This window comes from Cygnus olor, chromosome 2 (assembly GCF_009769625.2).
Source record: "Cygnus olor isolate bCygOlo1 chromosome 2, bCygOlo1.pri.v2, whole genome shotgun sequence".
NCBI lineage: Eukaryota > Metazoa > Chordata > Aves > Anseriformes > Anatidae > Cygnus > Cygnus olor.
In genome coordinates, this window is record NC_049170.1 from 3,212,108 (window position 1) to 3,237,775 (window position 25,668).

General features: G+C 42.9%; 1 protein-coding gene across 1 annotated transcript in view; it reads left to right on the forward strand.

The window, feature by feature from the left end:
- OBSCN (obscurin, cytoskeletal calmodulin and titin-interacting RhoGEF) overlaps positions 1-25,668 on the forward strand; it is a 180,612-nt gene that overhangs the window by 12,312 nt on the left and 142,632 nt on the right. The window contains 10 exon segments of the mRNA XM_040550191.1: positions 2,626-2,928; positions 3,987-4,253; positions 4,947-5,222; positions 10,867-11,139; positions 13,601-13,876; positions 14,576-14,848; positions 15,544-15,816; positions 16,459-16,734; positions 19,865-20,140; positions 21,531-21,806. Coding sequence (XP_040406125.1) covers positions 2,626-2,928; positions 3,987-4,253; positions 4,947-5,222; positions 10,867-11,139; positions 13,601-13,876; positions 14,576-14,848; positions 15,544-15,816; positions 16,459-16,734; positions 19,865-20,140; positions 21,531-21,806 — 2,769 coding nt within the window.

Below are 25,668 nucleotides of genomic sequence, written 5' to 3' on the forward strand. Positions count from 1 at the left end.
TGACATTTTCTAAGGTATTTGGGAAGTTGTAACATCCAACCAAGCATTGATGGGGATGACAATATTCAGTATGATTTCTGACTCTGCTGTTTAAATTGTGAAGCAAGAGCTGATTCATGGAACAGAAAAAGCGAAGTAGTTGTCTTCCTGCAAGCAGGTATCTCTGAACAAAATATCACATTTCAGTTTCTGTTGGTAAGGTCAGGAGATCCAATTCCAGCGTCTAGTTTTCAGCTTAATGCTATGTTAGCAGGACCTTTGGCATCTAGCTCTGACCAGCACCAACTGACAGGCTGGTAACAGTGCACCCCAAAACACTTATGTGTCTACTTATGTAATGAAGAAAAAGTGTATCACATTGAGATTTCCTATTTTTACACTTTGTGCCTATTTGATTAGCTACTATGTGCTATGTCCACATCTTTTTCGATTAGCTGGATGAGATTGTTGTTGTGGTTAAGATTGTTGTTAGCTGTTTAATACCATTCACTGGACGAGCAATGTTTATATATTAGTTGCTCATGATCGTGTGTTATTACTATGTCTGTTTTACAGATAGTAAACTGAGGCAGAGAGCAGCTCAGATCTCCCGGACTTCAGTTTGTAGTCTAGACTCATCACACAGGCTCCCTCTTTAGTCTTGAATACTTGAGTCTCTACAACATGCAACTCATTGCCCCTGTCTCACACACCTTTAAGCTCGGATGTGTTGCTCCTGAGTGTGCTGTTCTCCACAGGACTGCAGTTGGAGTCTGGATGGCTGACTTAAACCAGACAGCTAACTTTTAAATATCCAGAATTACACAAAATTAATCCTTTACTGTGTCAGTAGTCTGTAACTAGAGCACATCAGCTAATGCCTAGCCTCTTGCCCATATCAGTGGAAGCACATAGTGATTAACCCTAGTAGGATTTTAGCCTTCTCTACAAGAGCAATAAGAGGGAGAATGCAAATTTTTGCTATGCAAATACCTGCAGGAATAAATCTGTCATATGTGACCTCAGGTACCATGAAAGAGCCACATCTCCTTGGCTGTAGGGTCCCACAGTGGGACATGCCTTTTGCATCATTTCCTTTCAAAGTTAATTCCCCAACCCCAAAAGCTGGCTCTGCACAGATTACTAAAACACACCTTTCCCAACAGAGGTCCCTGCTGATGGCTATCACTCGGGAGACAAAGTTTACAGAAGGCTGTCTGTGGCATAAAATTCAGAGGCAGGACAGATTCCCAGAAGAAAGTGGCTGCAGAGAACAGACAAGCCTGTGTAACCCACAAATGAGACCTCTGTGAGGCAGTGTGACTCCAAAACCCTCGCACTCTTTATTCATATGTATCTTTTATCTCTGAAACGTCCCAGTCATTTAGCTGGTCTGTGTTTAAGCCTGTTAGAACCTAGACTGAAACATTTCTGTATGCTGTTGGAACAGGTTCTTGAGAAGAAATTTAGTCCACAGACTCCTGGCACAGGCTGCTCTTTATGGGGTAGATTTACATTGCCTCACAGGATGCCACATCTGCATGGAAAGCATAGCAAAATATTATTATAGAATCATAGGATGGCTTGGCTTGGAAGGGACTTTAAAGACTATCTAAATCCACCCCCTGCCATGGGCAGGGCCCCCTCCCACCAGCCCAGGCTGCTCCCAGCCCCATCCAGCCTGGCCTTGGGCACTGCCAGGGATGGGGCAGCCACAGCTCCCGGGGGCAGCCTGGGCCAGGACCTCACCACCCTCTGAGTGAAGAATTTCTTCCTTACATCTGATCTAAATCCCCCCTCTTTTAGTCTAAAGCCATTCCCCTTGTCCTATCAGTATCTGTCAGTGTAAAAAGTCTCTCTCCATCACTGTGCTCCTCCTTGACACCTTGGTGCCTTGCCACACGCTGGTTCTCATAGGCACATCTGTGTTCTTGTCTGTGATTCCGAGGGGACTTGTTCGGTTGAAGTTCTGACAGCAGATGAATCCTAGTAGGCTGGCAGTATTATTGCAGGTCAATCCCCTGTTCAATGAATGACATGTAGTAGGCAGGTGGATGAGGGGTAAAATCACATTGATGTCCCTTTTTTTTTTTTGGTTGGATTCACACTAGGGAAGTGGAAGAGGAGTTTGGTGCATACAATTTTGGACAACTTCTGATGGTGATTTTATCCCTCTTCTGAGTGAAAATAACATACTGAGCCTTAGTCTGCTTTATCCAGGAGCTGTATAGGAGGTGGCATGGGTCTGTATCTACTTTAAGCCTGTGAGTTGTTCACAGTAAACTCTTTGTCTGTGTAAAGCAGCCTGAAAGGATCTTCCATCCATTCTCCTGCTTTTCCATGTCACATTAAGGTTTTACAGAGGTTTATTAACCTAGGGTAGCCTTTAGACCAGTGTAAGCTCTGGTTTTCTTCAGTGAGACACAGTGGCCTTTTCACTCCAACATTTGGAGTACCCATTCCTGGAGGTTTTGGAGTCCACATCCCTGGAAGTATTTCAGAGACGTGTAGACGTGGCAGTAGGGGACATGGTTTAGTGACGGGACTCAGCAGGTCAGTTTGATGGTTGAACTTGATGATCATTAAGGTTTTTTGCAACCTAAATGATTCTATGATAAACTTCTTGCTGTTTTTATTTCTGTGCAGCTCCCAAAAAACCTCCCACACAGCCCCCAGTTGACCCCGTGGTGAAAAATAAAACAGAAACCTCAGTGACGCTAGCATGGTCCCCTCCGAAGCTGGACCGCCCCATTCCAATAGATGGCTACGTAGTGGAACGCAAGAAACTAACTGGCTTTACCTGGGTGAGATGCCACGAGTCTCACATCCCTGTCCCCGAGTTCACAGTGAGCAATCTGGCAGAAGAGGCTGATTACCAGTTCCGAGTGTCTGCCATCAACGCACATGGACAGAGCCCGTATCTGGAATTCCCAGGGAGCATGCACCTCGGTGAGCACAAACCCCCCAGAGAAATGGCTCAGTCTGTGCTGACCTGCCACGTTGGTGCTCTAAAGACATTTCCCATGTCTTTGAGGAGTACTGAGCAGTAGCACTCCAAAGCCTTTTTCCTTTGCTTCTAGCTCTTCTACCTCATTTCAATGTCTGCCTATCACTAATGGGATGCAAGTTGGGTTTCTGTGATAGAGCTGTGAATATGGTTATATTCCAATATCTCACACCAGTCTGTGTGAGAGGCAGAGCTCTCTGTAGTGGATCTTCAGCCTGGAAGTGCTTCTTCCAGCGCTTGTGTGAAAGGAAAAATAAAGGTGTGCTTGTGATTTAATATTCAGTATATAAATGAGATACTCAACTTGCATCTGAAGAATATTTCTGTGATGATCATACGGTCCTAAAAACCAGGTTCCAATTAGTCTCTCTATAGTGTCTGAGTTACTATAAGAAATATGGGGATTTTACTTTATTTCTAGGGTACCAGTGTGCCACAGAATTATGTATAGTGGGATTGTCTCCTCCTTTGATTCGTTTTACTGAGCAATATCTACTTAGACCCAGATCACACTCTGTCTTGTTACTGTGTCATTCTTTTCCCTAGCTGACCACATATGCCTGTGCTTCCCTAGAATATCTGGAAGTAATTAGTGGGCTGATTGGGCTGTTGAAGATCCTTTTGAAATCTGAGAGTAATATTTTTTACTAAAGAAATAGCACGCTTGCTAGGGATCCTGGGTGGTTCAGGATGCCTAGCAAGTGTTATGTCTGTCATGCCTTTAAAGACAGTAGGGAAAAAATAAGTAAAATATATTTGTTGTTCTATCTGTGCAGGAAACAGGACTTAATCTAGTGCCACAGGTCAGTTAATGGCAGACGTAGACATCAAATCCCATTCACCCATTGTGCATTGCTTTCGGTACATGCAAGTTGTGTAAGTGTGTAGGATTTTATTCTCACGTCTCATTTACCTTGAGAGCTTTGCTCTTAGGAAGGACTCCAGCATGGCAGTCTTGTCTCTTTTGTTCTCAGACATACAAGTTGTTCTTCTTTCCCAGAACCGGTCCTGGCTGTGAAAACCCCCTTGACAACTGTTGAAGCTGTACCTGGAGGGGATGCCATGTTCACTATTGACCTCACAAAAACGTGTTCTGGAACTTGGTACCTTAATGGTAAGGTCTTGCAGGAAAGTGAGACCTATATCATTAAGAGAACCCAAACTACTCACAACCTAATCATAAAGAATGTCACCAAGAACGATGATGGAGCAGAAGTGAAATTTGTTGCCAACAATGTTGATATGAGCACCAAGATGAGAGTGAGAGGTATTTACTTTGATCATTGTCCTTTCTTCTTCCAGTCAAGGGACAGTTGCTGTGACCTGATAGTTAGAACTGGGGCTGGAGGCCTGCACTGTGGCCTGGACTGTACAAAATACCTGAAATTGCAGCATATGGACTAATGTGGGTCCTGGTAATGACAGAAACATGGTAGCACAGAGGGAGTCAGTCTACTCAGCTGCTTGGTATTTGAACTAGACTGCTTAATGTCAGCTTGGGAATTTCTGCAGCTCCCAACCATCAGTCAGTAGATTCAGTTACCGGATAAACTGCTGAATCCCTTTAAATCAGTAATTTCAGCTCCAGGTTTGGCTAGACTTTCTGGCTGTAGTGGAATCATTCAAAAGTAAAGGAGCATTAATGGCAATACTATCTGTATCTACTGGTGTTGCATGGCAAAAGCTAACGAATAAAATGTTTCTTATGGAAGAAAGTGTTTGGCTTTGGGTGAAAATCTCTGCAGAAGCATGTTTAGAGTATTGTTAATCAGTAGAAAATGTGCATTTTTACCTTAGTGAATCTGAAAGGAAAAAAAAAAAAGATTAAATCTGCAATGGGAAAAGAATTGCGAGGGCAGGAACAGGACCTAACACTTTTTCAAAGGTCTTGCAGCAGACACATATCAGGGACATGCTAGCCTGATATAACTTGAAATAATGAGGCCTTTGTTCCTGACAGGTGCTGAAGTGAGATTTACCAACAAGAGCAGAGATATAGAAAAGGTCTCTGCTCGGCTGCGTGAGGAAGCCAAACTTCAGGCTGAGCTTTCAGACACAGACGCTACTGTGAAGTGGATGAAGGATGGGAAAGAGCTCAAGGCCAGTGAAAAATATGAACTTCAAGCTGTGGGGAAGAGGCACGTCTTGAAAATTCGCAACATTGCAACAGAGGATGCTGGAGTTTATCAGTGCATCTGTGAAGGGGATAAAATGGTCTTCCAGCTTTCAGTGAAAGGTATGTGACTGGGTTGCTTTGCATGAATGGCCTGTTCCTGCCCTATGCCAACAGAGTGTTCAAGGGACAGAAAGGGAGTGCTCCAGAGGTGGTGGCATGAGCTGCTGGAACTGGGGGTTGTCTTAACTTCCCAATGACATCCAGCGTTGACAGTGTCTAAGATCCCAGAGTAGGAGAATTTGGGAGTGAATACAAGATGTAACACCATCTCAGTGGTAAGAGCTATGTTTTCACTCAAATTGGCATCTTGAAATTCCACAGGGTTTATTTCATGAGCTTAAATTGTAGGTAGTGAAAAGGTGAAGAAATTCAGCCACGGAGGCAGGTCATGATGCCATCTCTGCCCTTTGCTTGCTATGTGATGGTGGGTAAGTCACTCAGGAGGTAGTTCAGCTCTGATTAAAGGTGAAGGGACCAAGGTAATATTGGCACTGTTTTTTGTTTTTTCGTCTGTTTGTTTTCTGTCAGTACCCTGGCAAATAAGAACAGACATTTCCAGGGCATGGTTGAATGGCTTGACTCATTGCTATTTGCAGGGTGTTCGGATGGAGGCTGTGTGGAACAAACAGCAAAATACAATTTCCTTTATATTATAGAATCATAGAATATCCTGTGTTGGAAGGGAACTATAAGGATCGTTGAGTCCATCTCTGGACTCCACACTGGGCAACCTAAGAGTTAAACCATGTATCTAAGAGCATTGCCTGAATGCTTCTTGAACCTGGGCAGGCTTGGTGCTGTGACAGGGGCAGCCTGTCCCAGTGCCTGACCACCTCTGGGTGCAGAACCTTTCCCTAACACCCAGCCTGACCCTCCCCTGTCCCAGCTCCATGCTGTTCCCTCGGGTCCTGTCGCTGTCCCCAGAGAGCAGAGCTCAGCGCCTGCCCCTCCGCTCCCCTCGTGAGGGAGCTGCAGGCTGCCATGAGGCCTTCCCTCAGTCTCCTCTACTCTGGGCTGAACAAACCACGTATTAATGCTTCCTGTTTGACAGATTTGAACCAGTACAACTTTACAGCTGCCTGTTGTTCAGCGGTTTCTGCCTTCATGGCTGTCCTTTCCTTACTGCATGCCCTCTCTCTAGCTGGCAGGCACTGTGACTACACATCCACCCTCAGAGCAAGGTGAGGAGTCTTGAAGCTTTTCTCTGAAAACAGTGGAATGAAACTTTTGTCTCGCAGTTTTGAGTTTTGTCTACCTTGAATGGGACCAGAATTTGGCTGAAAAGCACCAGATCCTCAGACTTTTCCTTATGAGTATCATCTAGTTGTCTGCTGAAGTTCAGAGTATAAAGCCTGACTCCAGGACAGTCTAGTGTGTTATCAGACATTGTTTGGGGTGTGTTCAATGGCTATTTTGATTTAAACTGGCAAATTCACTTTGTAGAGCCATTTGATTTCTTTGTAGAGCCATTTGATTTCTTTGTTCTGTTCTGTAATTTATCCCTAAGATACAGGAGGAATCAAGGAAAAGATGGGAAGAAGAGCAACCTAGCTTTTCTGCTGTTCTCTTAGGATAGCTAGAAGAGGTGATATAAATAGGTTTTTTTATGGCAGTGATACAAAATTTGAAAGAGGAAAAGACCTGTGAAGAGTGACAGCTAGGTAAAAACCCCTGTAATTCTGTCATTTAATACACAGTAGTAAAGAGAGGGTTAAATTTTCCACCCCGATACCTGTTTTGCTGAAGGTTATAGGTCTGATCTCTGAGATCAGTGTGCTGGGCATTGGTTGCAATAAGTAAGAATCCTTTGTGTACTCCACAGAAAGATTTGCTGTTCTGTCCTGAATCTTCAGGACTGCATGCAGATTACAGTAACGCAAAGGCACCTTCTTCCCAGCAATGACTGCACTGAGTATGTATGAGGCTCCTCTCCATCATATTCTGCTGGCTTGTCACACTCATTCACCTCTAGAAATAACTAAACCCTGGAGTAATATATGCATTTTACCATTGGAAAACATACTTGCTTGGTTATTCTCAAAAAACAAACTCAAAAGAGACTTGAAGACAGCTGAAAAAAAATGATTGAAAAATGGGACTAAATTTATGGAGGAGGAACTTTCTGTCTACGCTTGGCAGCTGTTCTTAATTTTGGTTTTCTTCTCTCTCTCTGCCTCTTTAGCATAATTTTTCACACTGGCAGATCTACGCATGGATTTAATTGAATTAATTGATGGACATGTCTATGTGCTTTTCACTGTAATGTGACCATCAAATGAGTAACGAATGCTATTATTTTAAAATCTGTGTTGGCAATCTGTGATTTAAATGTCTGCTGTTTGTAGCTTGATTACTGGAGAATCAGCTTTGATACATCTCATATTGGTAGCACGAGGCTCACAAAACTAGTCCCCTTTTCATGCTGTCCCACTATTTCACTTTCCAGCATCGCCACCTTTGATCTGTTCTTCCTGTAATTCAGGTACAGCTAGCTGGTAAATCATTTGATTTGCAGGTCAGCTGTGTCTAGCACACGAGCATCAGGTGGCTGCCGAGAGGCCTCTGTGTCAAGCTGCGGCCGGAGGTGTGCCACTTGCTGGGCCTGATGCCCAAAAAGCCCCGCTAGAAGGTGCACTTGTCATTTATCACTGCAGTCCCTACACTGCCGTGACACTTCATGTGCCAGATGTCCTCTGACACACGACCTCCTGCGTCGAAACAGGACATCTGAGAAGTCTCTTTCAGCCTGCTGTGGCTGTAGTTTTTATTCTAGTTTTCTAAGTAATGGAAAAGTGCATGAATAAACTTATTTTCCTGTTCTCCCTCCTAAACCTTTTAACCTATGCACCAAGTTCCAATAATGCTGATGGAGAAGTGGAGATCTCAGCAACATTCAGCCTCCACAGGCTTCACGGGTATAGGAGTTGGGTAGAAGAGAGACACTGTGTTGTTGTCCTGCTGAAACAAAGCAGCACCATCCTGAGTCTCTAGAGAAACCACTGGAAACAGAACCCTCAGACAAAAAAATAAGAAATTCATTGTTTTAAAAGTATCTGGTATGACTTCTTTACCCATAGACACTGCTTCACCAAGCTTAATAAACCCCCAAAAACAGGGCTGGTAGCAACCTAGAGAGGTCAGATAAAATCTCATGTCTGCCAGAAGCTCATGGTTGAATGAACTCACTTGAGGACCAAAACCAGAGAGGTCTCTAGTTTCTTTTTCTTCTAGGTTTCTTTTTCTTTCTTACCTGTGGACTGCTTAGCAAGTCAGTTCACTCTTAATTCTTTAGATGTCCAGACTCTGTCACTGTACAAGCCAGGGAATTTTGATTTCCTACCAAATATTTAGTAATATGTACGTAATTAAAAGCACTACACATTCAGAGAAATCTGAACAGCTAATCATGTAATCACACAGAACCACAGAATAGTTTGGGTTGGAAGGGACCTTAAATATCACCCAATCCCTCCCCCTGCCACGGGCAGGGACACCTCCCACCAGCCCAGGCTGCTCCCAGCCCCATCCAGCCTGGCCTTGGGCACTGCCAGGGATGGGGCACCCACAGCTCCTGGGAGCAGCCAGGGCCTCACCTCAATCTGCGTGAAGAATTTCTTCCTCATATTTAATCTAAATCTACCCTCTTTTAGTTTAAAACCATTCCCCGTGTCCTATCCCTACGCCCCCAACAAAGAGTCCCTCCCCAGCTCTCCTGCAGCCCCCTTTAGGCCCTGGCAGGCTGCTGTGAGGTCTCCCCAGAGCCTTCTCCTCTCCAGGCTGAACAACCCCAACTCCCTCAGCCTGGCTCTATAGCAGAGGTGCTCCAGCCCTCTGGTCATCCTCTTGGCCTCCTCTGGACTTGCTCTAGTGCAGGCTCCAGGTGGGGTCTCACGAGAGCAGAGCAGAGGGGGACAATCCCCTCCCTCGCCCTGCTGCCCATGCTGCTGTTGGTGCAGCCCAGGGCACGGTTGGCTTTCTGGGCTGCAGGCACACATTGCCAGCTCATGTCGAGCTTCTCATCCACCAGCACCCCCAGGTCCTTCTCCTCAGGGCTGCTCCCAATTCATTCCCCGCCCAGCCTGTATTTGTGGTTGGGATTGCCCCGCCCCAGCTGCAGGACCTTGCACTTGGCCGTGTTGAACCTCATGCGATTCACACAGGCCCACCTCTCAGGCCTGCACAGGTCACTCTGGAAGACATCCCTTCCCTCCAGCATCACACAGCTTGGTGTTGTCGGCAAACCTGCTGAGGGTGCACTCAATCCCACTGTCCATATCACCAACAAAGATGTTAAGTAGAACTGGTCCCAGTACTAATCCCTGAGGAACACCACTCATAACTGATCTCCACCTGGACACTGAGCTGTTGACTGCAACTCTTTGTGTGCGACCATCCAGCCAATTCCTTACCCACCGAGTGGTCCATCCCTCAAATCCATGTCTATCCAATTTAGAGACAAGGATATCATGGGGGACAGTGTCAAATGCCTTGCACAAGTCTGGGTAGATGGTACATAATTAAAAAGAAGGAAACTAAATGCAAAATCCATCCTTGTTAATAAGGTCTCCTGAGGGCTTTGAGATAAGGAAAGCCCTCATGCATTGCACCAGGAGGTAGCACTGATAATAACACCTTTGGAGCAAATCCTGTGACAGTTGTGCTTAGCTGGTCCAGTCCCGTGGACTGTATCAGCAACGAAAGCCAATAACTGCATTTGAATGGACTGGGCTTATATCCATCAGTGGTAGTGTGCAGTTAGAAGTAACAGTTTCTGAAAAATGAGTTTTTAAATCTGACATGATTATAGGATGGAGTTAAACGTATTTACAGGATCTCAGAAACTTCTGTGTACATCAGCTAGCTCTTGAGCTCCTAAAACACAGCCATTTGGTACAAATTTGTTTAATTTGTATTATGTGTGCACATTCTTGAAATTACGGAAAACATGCATACATAATAAAGGCTTTGATTTTAGTAGCTTTGGCAGCACAGTTCCAAAAATCTGACTTAATTGTATGTGCTATTTTAAAATAATATGTTAACAAGAGGTTTGAAGATTAATTCCATTATCTAGAGTAAAGTGGGACTGTGGCTTTAGGCTAACGTTTTTGGCTAGAATAGTGGTGCTTTTTTGGAATCTTTGCAGTCAGTGACTTGAAGTGACTTGATTATTCCACTATGTATTAATAGATGCCAGATTCATCATCTGTCTTCTGTGCTCCAGTAGATTTCCAGGAAGATTTTTTTTTTTCATTTCTGTCCTATGTGATATCTCCATAGATTTTTAATTTATTCTAACTTTAGTTATCTAGATTACATTTTAATTACATTTTACATGGAGTTGATTTCTTTGCCAGGAGGTTACAATAGAATGATTGGATATCCTTCATCTCTTTCCTTCCAGTTTGCTTGTTTCAATTCTTTCCTCAGTTTTCCTATTTCAGGTATTTTCTTAAAGCCCTATTGCCTAGGTTCCTCTCCCCTTGACTCAGCCTCTGTATGTCCTCTGACTTTTGGATGTATGATTATCTGGTATATGGTTTGTAAAGGCTGCAAATTTGTCTGCTTCTGAATTAGAATCTAGTAACTATATCCATAATTATACATGGATATTTGCTCTTATGATAAATTAATACCTTATGTGCATGTTTTCTAATGTTTATGCAATTATTTACCAGCACTATGTGTCCATATTTTGTTTCAGCACTTGCAACCTTCATAAACAAAGAGAGAACTGGAGGAGTTATCAGGGCCATCACTGGAAAACAAGCTGAATTTGTTTCTGAGACCTCTGAAGCCAACATCATGGTTAAGTGGTATAAAGATGGCAAAGAAATCACGGCCAGCAAGAAATTCACTATGGAAGATAAGGGGAAACTGCATAAACTTGTGGCTTCAGCTGTGACAAAAGAAGATGAGGGAACATACACATGCAAAATTGGAGATGACACTCTTATTTTTGATTTAAAAGTCTCAGGTAAGCTTGTGATGCAAGTGTGGGATCAGAGTCTGTGTTAGGCACTGAAGACTTGATTCAAGTTACTTGCGTTGCCTTGTAGATTTCCAGGTCTTTGGATTAAGTTTGCACAGTACTATTTCAGAAACACTGACCTTACAATAGTCCCCTTGCAAATCCACAGTACAGGCAAATAATATAACCATGCTGTTCTATGTTCAGGTCCGCTCAAGGTTTTGCTAGGGTTGTAGTCCTGACTTGAACACTCCATGTGGTGAGCAGGCTGAGGGCCACATCTGGGCTATATGCTTTTACTTGAAGGATTGCCTCAGCATTTACATTATCCTTGAACCTCCTGACTGAAGTGGCCATAAAGTCTTTCCCTGGAAGTCCTGTGTCCTCCTTTGACAAGTTGGAGCTTGGAGATTTGGAGAGCTAAGCGTCTCCTTTTGTTCCCAAAGGACGTTATGATCTCTGAGATGTCCCTCCGAGGTGCTGTAAGCCCAGCCATTAGTTCATGGCGTATGCCCATCAGCATAAAGCACATGCTCAAGCATGTGCTTCTCAGATCAAGCCCAGAAGAGTAATGCTTGTCACTGATGTGTTCCAGTTCAGGATGGAGCTGGAGTATAAAATAACACAAGAAATTATCTGTGAAATTCAATATCTGGAAAATTCTGCTGACTCAATTTGCATAGCCTGGTGGGAAGCTTTCTCTTAAAAATGGTTTTGTGTCTTGTGTCTCAAGCCTAATTTTTCAACCCAGTCCTCAGTTACAAACTGAAACTCTAGTGAAAGCTTCTCATTTTGTATCTATGTGCTGCAGTGCAATGCGGTTTAAGAGAAGTAACAACTCCCTGCTTGTGACCTGTAGCAGTACATCTGAGTTACGGTAATGCTGTCCATCAGCGAACCTAAAAACTCAGCAGAGCTGATAGATCTAGCACATCACTGGACCTGGGATTCCTAGAGGGTTTACTGAGCTAGAGAGATTGCTTCCAGTTTACAGGTGATGTTTGCTCAAGTATTCACTCTGCATCCTGCCTCCAGTTCTGTTTGCTGTTTTGCCAAAAAAAAAAACAAACAAAACAAACAAACAAACAAAACAAACAAACAAAAACCAACAAACAGAAAACAACAAGCAAACAAACATTAACCAGCATCATATGCGAAGTATCTGTGTATCCTCATGAACTTTTTGATGAACAAGGAATGAGTTACAGCCTGTTAACAAAACCTTAGCTAGGGCAATTTCCACCTTGTTTCACGTCACCACAAAATGTTTCCAGGTTGTTAATAGGAAGTACCAAACAGTCATGATATGGTCTTAAGGCAGGAAAGTAATCTGCCTTTATGGTAATGAGTTACCCCATTAGTTTTGAATAGCAGGACTCTGGAGGGAGTTACCCTTCCTTGCCCGTCTATTTTTAAAAGAATAGATCACTCCTAATGATTACAGTTTTTAATGAAATAATTGTTTCCTGATGCCACAAATTTGCCTGGCATGGGTGTAGCATAGCAAATGTCCTTGGTATATTCAGTGACTGAAAGCAACAGTTGCTGCTAGCAGAAATACAATACTGAGCCAAGATTGCTGGTAACTGACAGCCATCAGCTTGCTCTTCAGGCATGGGCTGGCTTGATGGAATGAAGGGTATGAAATACCTGACATGCTCATCAAACGCTGCTTGTTAGCTTAGGGACAGGGCATGTTGAGTAGGTTTGCTCACATTTTGCGAGCAAGGTGGCTGTTTCCACTTAGTTAGTTGCCTTCATTTTAGCTTTAGAAATGCAGAAAAATAATACAGTAATACAGAAAACTGAATTGATTGAAAAGAAAAAACTATTGAAAAAAAAAGGCTGTCAGTAACTTGAGGGCATCTCAGCTTGATTTAAAAGATCAAAGATTGCAGATTTTCAAATTCCATGTATTCGACTAAAACACACTGAGTATTATTTGTATGAAGTTACATGTTGAGACCCAATTCTGCAACCATTTTACTTACAGAAACAGTCGCATTGAATACAGTGAGGCTTAACATAATATTCTCCTATCTCTGTATGTCTCACGCATGCACGTGTATATAGGAGTGTATGTATACACATATGGAAGAACAGTTTATTCATCTGTATACATTTATAAAGGATTCATCAATACCCAGCTCCCAAACTGGAGACCATTGTGTACTAACTCTCTTAAACTTGAGCAACGAGTTCCCCAGTACAGATAACTCTGCTGTACCTCGGTGGGAGGACTTTTCTGACTTGTAAGGACACCTTCTTGCTGTGTCTGTTAATGCCCTGCCATAGTTAAATTGAAAGAGTACCATGCACACATCTGTACCTTTATACCTCCAGAGATGAAACTTGATCACCCAAGCATGACTAGCAATGAAATAACATTCAGTTGTAACTATATCTTAACATTGTGCTGAATAAGCCATGAATCAGGGTGTAAACTGCCTTCTTCTTTTCTTTTCAGATGAAGCTGTTAATTTTGTTAACAAGCCCAAAACAACTCCGGAAATATCAGTCAGTCCTTCTGAAAACCTTGAGCTGGTGTGTGAGGTGTCGGCTGCAAGTGGAACTGTCGTATGGAAGAAGGATCAAACTGAGGTGAAGCAGGACCAGAGGACAACAATCATCTCTCAGGGGACACACCGCAAGCTCATCATCAAAAATGTGACGCTGCAAGACCAAGGGAGCTATACCTGTGAAACAAAGAACGACAAAGCAACATTCCAAGTCAAAGTCAGAGGTGAGAAAATGCTCAAAATTCCAAAGATCAAGGGATACTCCATTTTGAATAATATCTGACAGTTGGAGAATGATATTACAACCTCTCTGGGGAGAAATATTTCAGCTGTAGGACTTGATTTGCAGTCAAGTATCCCATCAGCTTTTGTACACACAGTTTTAGTAGTAACTGCAACAAATGATGGGCAAGGAGGGTAATTTCTGCACCTCTCACAGTCAGCAGGTGTGTCTGCAGAAACACTCCTGCAGAATTACAGTGCAAGGCCATAGCAGAGGTGCAGGGGTAAATAAAAGGGAAGGGGGTGGCATTTGAGGAGCTCTGATTAGATGGAGAATTGCAAAATTTAAGTGACCCAAATAGGTGAAAAAACGGGGGTGATTCCTAGATAGGAGGGCTCTTCCCTTCTGATTCACTGGAAGCTGAGAGAGATATCAGAAGAGAGAAAGAGATGAGAGAGGAGGGTTCAGGCAGTGCATATTGGTGCCTCAGGTCCAAACCTGTGCTTGAATTTTTTAACATTGTCCCACAGTTCCCACACACCTATCATTTCCCACTGGCAAAGTAGAGAAGGTGCTTTCCTGTCCTAATGGGCCAGCACTTGCTCTGTTAGAGGCAAGTACGGTGAAATAGGGGGAACTTGAATAAGCACTAGAGAAGATTACTGCAAAAAACGGTGTGACTATTGTGGTATTCTTGCAGAGAAAGATGTGTTTACAAACAAGGACAAGGTACAAAAGGAGGTGAAGGCTGTACTGACACAAAATGCCACGCTGAGCTGTGATGTGGCCCAGGAGAAAACCGATGTGAAATGGTACAAGGAGGGGAAGCTGATCACCTCGAGCAAGAAGTTCAAGGTGGAGTCGGAGGGCAAATCTCGTCGGCTGGTGGTGAGTGAGGTGGAGAAGAAAGATGCTGGGGAGTACACCTGCGAGGCTGCTGGCCAGAAACTGACCTTCAAGATTGTTGTCACAGGTAGGAGAGACGTCGTTTCTCATCATGGAATGGCCCATGAGTCCCCTTTAATACAGACCAGAATAAATCAGTTTCTAGGCTCCAGGGATTGGGTAGCGTAGATCTTCATTGAGGTAGTGACAGAGATCAGGCAATCAGCTGGTGTGCATGCACTGTCATACAGATGCTTATAGCTAAGTGTCTTCGTCTGTGACCTGAATCCCACTTAGCCATCCTTGCTGTTTTCTGACTACCTGGTAAAGGAAAAACAAACAGTGATATGTAGTGTTGTGATTTATGGGGATAAAGGTAGGGCCAGCTTCCAGATCTGTTGGAAAATAGGTCTGGGAACAAGTTCAAGAAGTCACCTAGAGTGGACAAGGCTTATACATGAGTACCAGTGGCAGATAAGATCAGATACCTGCATGTGCATTACGTTATGGAGCAAAAAGACATATCCTGTACATCCGTAGAGATAAGAAGAACCTGAACTCCTAAGGCATTGGAACATTTTGCTCAGAAATGGTGATTTGTTGCCCTCAGGTTGTACACAGGGTCATGTCCTTTCTGAGGTGTACCTCAACTCTGTGTGGGGACAATTCTGACATGTCAGAGCTGTGTGAAACTTTCATAAGCAGGATTTCATATTCAGTTGTGAAAACTATGGACAGCATGAACATACCCGTGCATTTTAAATTGCTTCTCCCACTCTACAGAAGAAGACGGTTTTATCAACAAGGACAAAGTGCAGAAGGAGGTGAAAGCTGCACTGACACAAAATGCCACACTGAGCTGCGAGGTGGCCCAGGAGAAGACTGATGTGAAATGGTACAAGGAACGGAAGCTGATCACCTCGAGCAAGAAGTTCAAGGTGGAGTCGGAGGGCAAATCTCGTCGGCTGGTGGTGAGTGAGGTGGAGAAGAAAGATGCTGGGGAGTACACCTGCGAGGCTGCTGGCCAGAAACTGACCTTCAAGATTGTTGTCACAGGTGAGAGAAGATACTTTGGCCCATCCTTCCTATTTCTAGAACATTTAGAAAAATTATTATTATTTTATAAAAGTTTTTTCCAATTATGCTTCAAATTTTTGGAGAACATCATTGGGATGACCGAGCTCTGATGGGGAAATGGAAGAAAGTGTTTCAGGTACAGTTCTGAGGAAGCTCCTTCCTTTGAAAAGTTCAGGAATTTCCCTTCACTGTGGGAATGGGGAATGGGGAAACGGGGAATGGGGAAAGGAAGGTTCTGATTGCACCTCTCCATCACTGCGTGTTGGTGCAAGTGGAACAACTCTGCGGTGCAGCTGATTCCCAGGACATTTCAGAGCAGGGGCACAGTGGTGAGCGATAGGGTGTCTGCCCCACGTCTGCACACTTTTTGTTTGTCTTGGAAGGGCTCATTTCAGCCTGTGGGGAGAACATGACACGAAAGCTTTGTGAAAGTTCAGGTCTCTAAGGCATTGAGTTAATGGCAACTGAGGGAAGAAAGTGGCATGGAGAGTCATTCAAGATGTATTGCCATGCTGGGGCTCCAGAGTGGGGGAGTGGGTTCGATTTTCCAGCTCCCTCTCTGCCTCCTGCTCCTCTTTCCAGTGGCCCAACTAATCTTTCTCTCTCCCCTCCTCCCCCAAGAGCCAGAAGCTGTATTCACAAACAAGGAGAAGGTGCAGAAGGAGGTGAAAGCTGCTCTAACAGAAAATGCCACACTGAGCTGCGAGGTGGCCCAGGAGAAGACTGATGTGAAATGGTACAAGGAGGGGAAGCTGATCACCTCGAGCAAGAAGTTCAAGGTGGAGTCGGAGGGCAAATCTCGTCAGCTGGTGGTGAGTGAGGTGGAGAAGAAAGATGCTGGGGAGTACACCTGCGAGGCTGCTGGCCAGAAACTGACCTTCAAGATTGTCGTCACAGGTAGGAGAAACCCACCGTTTTGGTTGATATTTCATTGCCTTTTCTTTGTGTCTAGGTGTTCTCTCCTGTTCTTTCAGTCCAAAAATACTGCTAGGCTGCCTTTTGGTGTTGGCCTAAGCTACCATTTCAGTGAGGTTGTGTCAGACTTGGCAGGTCTACTGATTACACGCACGTATCTTGTTGTCAGCCACTCGACTTCCCCTGTCTCCTTAGGCTCAGATATTGCATCTAGAGTTTTTGCTAGGGAGCACTGTACTAAAGGACCTCTTCCAGTTTGGTATTCCTTCTCTTATTTTTGCTTTTCATTCATGAAAGTAACTGTTTTCTCCCCTCTTCATTTCATCTTTTTCTATGCATAATGTCCTATCTACCAAAACAGAGAATTTCTTTGATTATTTCACTGTCAGGCTGTGCAATCACATACATGTACACTTCCTCATGACTCTCCCATGAAACAGTTTTGTGGATAATGAACAGAAGTGGGTACAGATGCATGGAACTCGAATTATGAGTTGTTTTTAACAACCTCTCATCCTTCCCTTACCTCTTCCTTCACATCAGCTGCCTTTGGGTACCTGAATGTGATTTATCCAGCTATGAGAACTGTGCAACACTGGTCTACCAATCAATATTGCAACAGTAGCATTTACAGCTCCCTACTTTGTTGTGGCTGCATTGAGGTTTGGAAGTTGATGGTAGCATACTGTCCTAAAAATTTTCAATCAGATACAGTACACTTGTCTGTGGTCTATTGAATCCCAAGTTGATGACTGTTTCTTCCAAGTTCTACATCTGTAATGACCAGTTGTGAGTCCAGTAATGTGTATTTCTATTTGCAATTTTCTCTTTAGCTTTAGATTTGGACTCTTTAGATTTGGAGTCTGGGGATCTAGTGCAGAGGCAGTTCTCTTGCTCTAACTGCAGTATGTATTTCTTTGGTATCAGTAAATTTTGTGAGAGGTCTAATACATTTTAACTTAGGCTCCAGACATCCATGGGCTTGTCAGATACATTCTGAGTGACTGTTTCTGAATCGGCTGATAAGAAGGGCTTTTGTTTTGTTTTATTCATAGTAGTTACACTCTACTGTCTCTGCTCATAAGTCAGATGGCTCTCTGTTAACTTTATGGTTTTTGTTTCATATTCTGAGCTGATCAGAACAAGGAATCCTTCCTTCCTTCCTTCCTTCCTTCCTTCCTTCCTTCCTTCCTTCCTTCCTTCCTTCCTTCTTTCCTTCTTTCCTTCTTTCCTTCTTTCCTTCTTACGGCATTGAACACACTGGACCTTAATCCTGGCTGAGGTCTGGCATTTTATCAGCTATGCAGAGGAGCAACTGCACTGGGAGTCTACTGACTTTCCTGCTCGCACACATGCTAGAGACCTGAAGTCCTTACAGGGCATAGCTTGCGTTCTGTTCCCTTGTAAAGGTTGCAGTCTTTCTGCTGTCACTGTCCTGGAGCATCCCGCTCCCTGAGTCTTCAGTGTGCAATGTGCAACTGCTCCTATAGCACAAAGCTTTGCTGCTGCCCTGACTGTCAGCCGTCAGCTGTTACTGTCCCCACACCTCGTGGTGTACATGGGGTGTGATTTGAGGGCCTTGGGATCTTTATCACGAGTTGTGTAGCTCATGCTTTTGGCTTAGGGAATTGCCAGTTTCAGTGAATGATGGATTACAGTAAGGCTAGGTTTGAGAGGCATCTGTCACACAACGTGGACATTGATGGAAAGACTGTGGCATGGATCAGAATAAACCAAGTACATCCTCAGCTGCTGAAGCCAGCCCATACGTTACTGCACAGGTGTAGATAGGAAATGCAGAAATGTAAGGCCTTTACACTTGAATTTCGCTAGCTGAGGGCTATTCTTAGCTGTTTGCCTCAGAAACCAAGGGTTTTCAGTTCTCTTTCAAACTGGGTGACTTCATGGCTGCACGAGGTAATTTAACACCTTTCCCTCTCTGCCGTAAGTGGAGAGCGCTTGCCTAGCTACTGTTGCTGTATTTCTCATGTGTACCACTGTAACGTGACGTGCAAGCCCAGCACTCACTGGAAAATGATCTAGTGTGAAAGTCAGGAGGGGATTATGAGTACTCTTTGAGTGGTTGGCTCTTTCACTGCAGAAGTCCTCGTCTTACTGGATTATCCCAAAGTGCAATGGCTTTCTGAGTCTTAATTTATCCTCTTACCATTGTATTCAGAAAGCTTTTCAGGGTTCCTGTATTCCAGGGTTCCACTGGTAGCACAAATCCATCCCATTTTAAGGACAACTTAAGGTTAGATTCTTAGTGTTGAGTATCGGGATGCAGCTATGGCACTTTTAGCTCATCATAAAAAGAACAAAGTGCCGCACACCTTAGAGACCAAGATAAAAGTGTAGTAAGAAGAGTTTAATCTGCAATCTCATTATCTCAAGATTCATGATATACAGTGAAACCCTTATCAAAAGGATACATGATATCCTTTTGAAGCCAGCTCCATTTGTTGAGACAGAGGTTCCAAAGGGAAGCGTGGAAGAGAGTGACTTTAAACACTTCATTCTGCATGTGTTAAGTATTAAGAGAAGATTCCCTCAGTCAGTTTTCTGAAAAGTCAGAGATTTCCAAGTACAGAAAAGTGTATTTTATGCATAAAACTGAGCTACGAAAATTAACTTAAACCAAGTACTTTTCCATATTAAGAACTGTATCTTTATAATTTCCTTGGGATTAAGTTAAAAGATATTTTCTGAACAATACCCCGTCTTAATCTGACATACTCAGATGCTGGTAAATTCCTGTAAATAATGTGATAGAGAAGTCTGTGATTCATAATTGGGCTATATTTGGCTAAACTCAAATGTAGAGTGTAGCAATACGAAAAAGTCACAAAGGTGAAGATTTATCTTTGTCTTCATTAGAAGAAATTCAAAAATGAGGAGTTGCAGCTATTTTAAAAGAATAGTTAGAGAGATAGAATGATTATATGGACTATCTGTAGAGGGTGCATTATAATGTATGATAAACACAATCGTAAAGCAATGTTCCTTACAAGAAATCGTCCTATACAATATGTACACAAAATATGTGTAATATCTTCCAGTCGCAAGCTATTTGTATCTTATATATATTTTCCCTAACATTTCCCAATATCAGAGCCAGAAGCTGTATTCACAAACAAGGAGAAGGTGCAGAAGGAGGTGAAAGCTGCACTGACACAAAATGCCACACTGAGCTGCGAGGTGGCCCAGGAGAAGACTGATGTGAAATGGTACAAGGAACGGAAGCTGATCACCTCGAGCAAGAAGTTCAAGGTGGAGTCGGAGGGCAAATCTCGTCGGCTGGTGGTGAGTGAGGTGGAGAAGAAAGATGCTGGGGAGTACACCTGCGAGGCTGCTGGCCAGAAACTGACCTTCAAGATTGTTGTCACAGGTAGGAGAGAGATTCTCTCAGTACTGTTTCCTATCATGATTAATTGCTGCCTTAAACATATTCTGAGTTTATATGCACTCTGCAGCTTTATTTTATTTGTCATTCTACAAAACTGAGTTTGATTCACGGGGTGGTAGATACATCTTACCTCTTTCTATCCATTCCCAAGATGGACATAAGATTCGGTTCAGATGCCTGCATGTAGACTTCCAGTTATTCCTGAAATGCTCTGGAGATCCCTGGCTGGCATCCATCTGCCCTACTAGAAATGGGCAGCTTTCCCAAGAGTCCCTGGTATATGTCCCAGCCTCATGAAGACATCTTGGGTGCACAGGGTGTGTCAAATTGCCCAAGACACTTGTATGTGGGCAACTGAAGTGTGGTCCTAATCAGTGCAGTCTGTGAAGTGACCATTGACAGGGTCACCCCTGACTACAGCAGGGTTTCCAGTACCACATTCTCACTGGGAAATCTAAGCTTAGGTGTCTTAATCTGGGAGCTGAGACCAGCTCTACCTCCTGGGTAGCTAAAGTTGAGTGAATTTCTGTCATGATGTCAGATTCCTAACTACTGAGAATCATCAGTGGCTTCTGGGCCTCAGTAACACAAAACCTTTTTCACTCTTGAAGATTCGCTCCACAGCTGAGATTGATTTGTAGGTATGCAGTAAAAAATGTAGTATTCCTGCTTACAAGGGCTGAAACAAGCATGTAATCAGAGGTCAAATAAATACTGGTGGTGCATATGATTTTAATATGAGTATATTGTTTTGTGTACAAAATATTCCAATTACCACAGATTTTCTAAGGAATTATTGCTGATACCTAGATATTACAGAGCACATCATGTTCATATTTGCTGTTTGCTGTTGGTTTCCAATTTTTAATTAATGTAACCATGCAAACACTATACTCATTTAAAAACAGATTTTGCAGAAACAAGTTTATGCAGAGCTCCATGAACCACACAGAAATGGAGTTAGAAAGGATCTCCAGAGGTCAACCTAATGAATTCCTCTCTGCTGCATGAAAGTAGCTAGATTTCTATCCAGGTACCCAAGAGGGTTACAGATGGCTCGTTTAGAGACAGCTCTGTGCTTAAATTAGGAAAATATTTGATTAAGAACCTTATTTGTTTTAAAACTTTATAAGATATGAAGAATATATGGTTACAGTAGTCCACTAGTTGTCTGGAGAAGGAAGTGTTAGGTTGTTAACTTACAGAAAGAACATTTTTAATCTGGATCATGTTCATTCACTTTAGTATTGATGGAATTATTCTAAAATGACAAAGATGCATGAAGTTGTTGTAAGCTGAATTTTGCATTTGGTTATGAACACTTTGGACAGAATGACTGTACCTTTGCATTTTAAATTGTCTCCCACTGTAGAAGCAGAAGATGCTTTTGTAAACAAGGAGAAGGTACAGAAGGAGGTGCAGGCAGTCACGAAAGACAATGCCACACTGAGCTGCGAGGTGGCCCAGGAGAAGACTGATGTAAAATGGTACAAGGAGGGGAAACTGATCACCTCGAGCAAGAAGTTCAAGGTGGAGTCGGAGGGTAAATCTCGTCGGCTGGTGGTGAGTGAGGTGGAGAAGAAAGATGCTGGGGAATACACCTGCGAGGCTGCTGGCCAGAAACTGACCTTCAAGATTGATGTAACAGGTGAGAGATTACCTACTTACATTTATTTATTTTTTTGTCATAACAATTAAGAGAGTTCCCTAGTGTTTTAATTCCAGAATTCCAGTGATTTACTTCCAGCATTGACCTATGTGGTTCTGCAACACAATGTATATCGTTATTCTTAAAAATCAATATTAAAGGCATGTGCTTGGACACTTTAGGAAATAGAGAGGTCCATGCAAGCCAGTATTCTTTCTCAGAGACTGACCAAGAATGGTTATTAAGATAAAGTATTTAAGAACAAGACGAACGTACAACAGTCCTTCCATCCTTTAGGAATCACTAATTCCACTCTAAAAATCTGTAGTTTCTGTCTCTGCTGGGACAGAGTTTGCTTCTACCATATCTATACAAGACATGGCTTTGCTGAAAGATTTTGCCAATATGACCTTGTGAGGAATTGAAGAACACATTTTGAGTGTAAGTTCAGAACACTATCCAGCAGTTTGTGTAAGCAACTCTGTCATCAATACATACCCTTCTGTTCTTGCTGCTAGTTATTTTTGTTGAAAACACTCCCCCCTACTTCCTTTGTCATGGAATATGTTCCTTCCTTCTGTCTTGCTTGAAAGAATTGAGAGAAGACTAGTTTTGATGTAGTCATTTCTTAATTGATTGTGTACAAGAAGAAAATTTTAAAGATGCATGCAATTAAAACTAAAACAGATAAAACTACCAGAAAGTGAAGCAAAACAATAGAATTGGATTTGGTGGAAAGACTTGCTGTTTTTTCTTTCAGTGGATTTACCCAACACTAGAATCTGCTCATTTTTGAAGTGTGTGCATCTACACAGCCCAATGCACCACTCACGCCTCAAAGCTCTTTATTTTGGATTCAGCTGAGAATGTGGTTATTTATCTTCTGCACTGGAGGTGGTTTGTGGCTGGCCTCCTCCCAGTGTGGTCTGAGCAAAAGCATGACATTACAGCGTTGAGATTCATGTGACTGCCAGTTGTGGGTCTCACCGAGTACAAGCTGATTGGATTTCACTCTGCTTGCCCTGCTGTGTCTGTGTTCTGTGGTATATATTGCTGGGGGGTGACCCTACAAGGAAATTAGAGACAAATGTGCCTCATTCTGCTTTGAGAGGTGGCAACTCTCCTTTGTGCTAGAAAAAATACAGTAATATTTATTTTGTGGGTCAGTTACATGACTCTTCTGCAGCTCTATGCAGTTTGTAGGAGCGGTACAGGGTAAAACTGAATCATTATTTTATTTCAAACGATGAATGTCATTGATAGCAGAAGCTGTTCAAGGAAAAAAATGTAGTAGATTATTAATTTCTGCCTTTTAGTTTCATTTTTAAAGGATCTTATTACACTGTTTGAAAGAAGAACTCTTCTTAGCTTCATGTGGAAGGATCTTATAATCTGGACCAGGAGAACTTTATCCTGTAGCGGATGCAACAAAGCACTGAAGGGCTTTCAGCAGCTGTTTGTGCTTACAACTTAGCCAAAAGGTCTCTCTCTGAGGAAAGCTGTTGACAGCAATAACTGAGGGTTGCATGAGACTTTGGGATGAAAACCCAAGATTGGCCTGCTGTCAGGGCGTCTGAGAAATATTCAGTCATATTCATGGGAGAAAATCGCACGGCTTGGACAATGAGGATTCATATTTTTGGGAAATGGCGTCATCCTCTGCAACTTGAGATGGGTATCCTTGCTATCACCACACATTTCTGCACCTCACATCCTCTCCAATAAATAAGTGTAAGAACAGTGTCCTACCCAATGGAAGTGTTTTTCATATCATGGGTTGTGAGATACAAGGGGACCATAGAAAAGTGGACAAGCATTTTATCTGTAAGATACATATTAGTGTTCTCCAAGCCAATTGCTGCCAAAGGGAGGATGTTTTCCAGCTTTTGCAACTGCAAAAATAGGAGGGTAAAGAAGAGTAGGCCTTCTCTTGACACTGAGAGATTGACTGTTTACTTTAAAGACAGAAGTTGGGAGCCTTGAGGTTCTTGTTTGAGACTGCAGAGAAAGTACGCTGTAGAACCAGGCAGGGAAATGGATCTTCTGACCCTCTTCTGTGCCTTAATCCTAGGTCACCTTTCTTTTCACCTTGTGGATGATTAAAGGTACAACTGAGGGAGAGTACCAACTAGAGTTTGTGTAAACAAGTAACATTACCCCAAGGGAAATTAAAATAAACTGAAGCCTCCCACTTAAGAGAATTGTCTAGGTTGGAACATGACATGTGAGCTTAGGAGTTGATCATTCAGTTAGTAGCTGTATAACCTCTGTTGGTTTATACTGGTAGGTGAGATGTCTACCTAGGGTGAGAGCCAAAACAAAACAAATTAACCTGTAGAACACTTTCTAGGAACATCTGCAGGTTATCTTTGGAAGTATGGTACAAAAAGGTCTGAAGCTTGAAATCCACGCTCTTTGTAACATGGCCTCACTTCTTCCCTTGCCTACACATACATCTAAGGGTTATATGTGCTAAAGTATTCCTTGCTAGGTGTTTTAACTTCCTTCACGAGCTTGGATCCAGCCTGACTTTTGGCAAATTTTGCTCTGTTACTACTGCTCCTGTTACCAGAGATGTAGCTTTCTAGGAGAGCTGCCCTTTCTTCTATTCCTTGTTTGTGCCATGTCTTTTAAAGGATTTTAAGGGACAGTTCCATGATTTTTAGCTGGTCTTGACGATCCTTTCCCTTCTCTTCTTCTACTGGGTAAAAAGAAGATTCTGAAACCCTTTAAACCCTTCTTCTTTTGAAGAAGCCAGATTGAACACTGAGTCTTGAACAAGTTGTTCATCTTTTCTTCAATTATCAGTTCTCATAATTCACCCAGGTGTACAGCTTCCAAATAAGTGCATTACAGGGATATTTTTTTAATTTCCTCTATGACTTTAAACTAGATCATCTTATGTTCCTTATATCTAGGGTTATTTCCCACATCCAACTTTTAAAATGATGTCCTTGGAATTTACCAAAACTAAGCCTAAAATCAAGTTACTTTTCTTAGTACAGTGTCTGCTTGACTGGAGAATTTCCCAGCTCTTACATCTAGAAATCCATGATGCTGCTGGCATAGCTCCAGTGGAGGCAACCAAGATGATTATGGGGCTGGAGCATGTCATATGAGGAGTGGTTAGAGGTTGAGAAAATTGGATATGTTCAGACTAGAGAAGAGAAGCCAAAGGGAGTTTTTACTGCAGCCTGCAGCTAGCTAATTGGGGGGATATAGCTACAGGTTCTTCTCAAAGGTGCACAGTGACAGGGAGAAGAGGCAAAGTACTCAAGCTGAAACGTGGGATGTTCTGAAAAGGTATTACGAAAAATATGCATCATGAAGGCAATAAAGCTCTGGAACAGGAGCCCTAAGGTTGTGGGTTCTCCACCACTGGAGATATTCAGAACTCAATTCGACGTGGCCCTGAGTGATGCAATGTAATTTTATCTGCTCATAGTGGGCAAATTGGACTGGATGACCTGCAGAGATCACTCCCAACTTGAATTGTTTTATGACTTGGAATTTTGTATTATTACCAGCACATGTTCTGAAGAATATATCTGGGAAGTTATGTTGATCCATACGGACACAATTCCATATAAATCACTGTGAAGATACTCCAGTTGTTATGCAGCTACTTCTTAACCCTTATTGTTTTTTTTCCTGAAAATGATCTGGACCCAAATATGGGGACAGCACTGGCAAATGAAGGATCCTGCCTGGTATATCTACAGTAAACAGGAGATAGGCAGCCCAGTCTTCTCTGCAAGTGAACACAACATGCTGTGCTTGCTGAAGAGAGCCCTCCTGCTTGGCTTGTAGAAACTGACCCTACAGCATGTCTGCAGGAAAGCTGGTGGAAGCCTAAGGATGA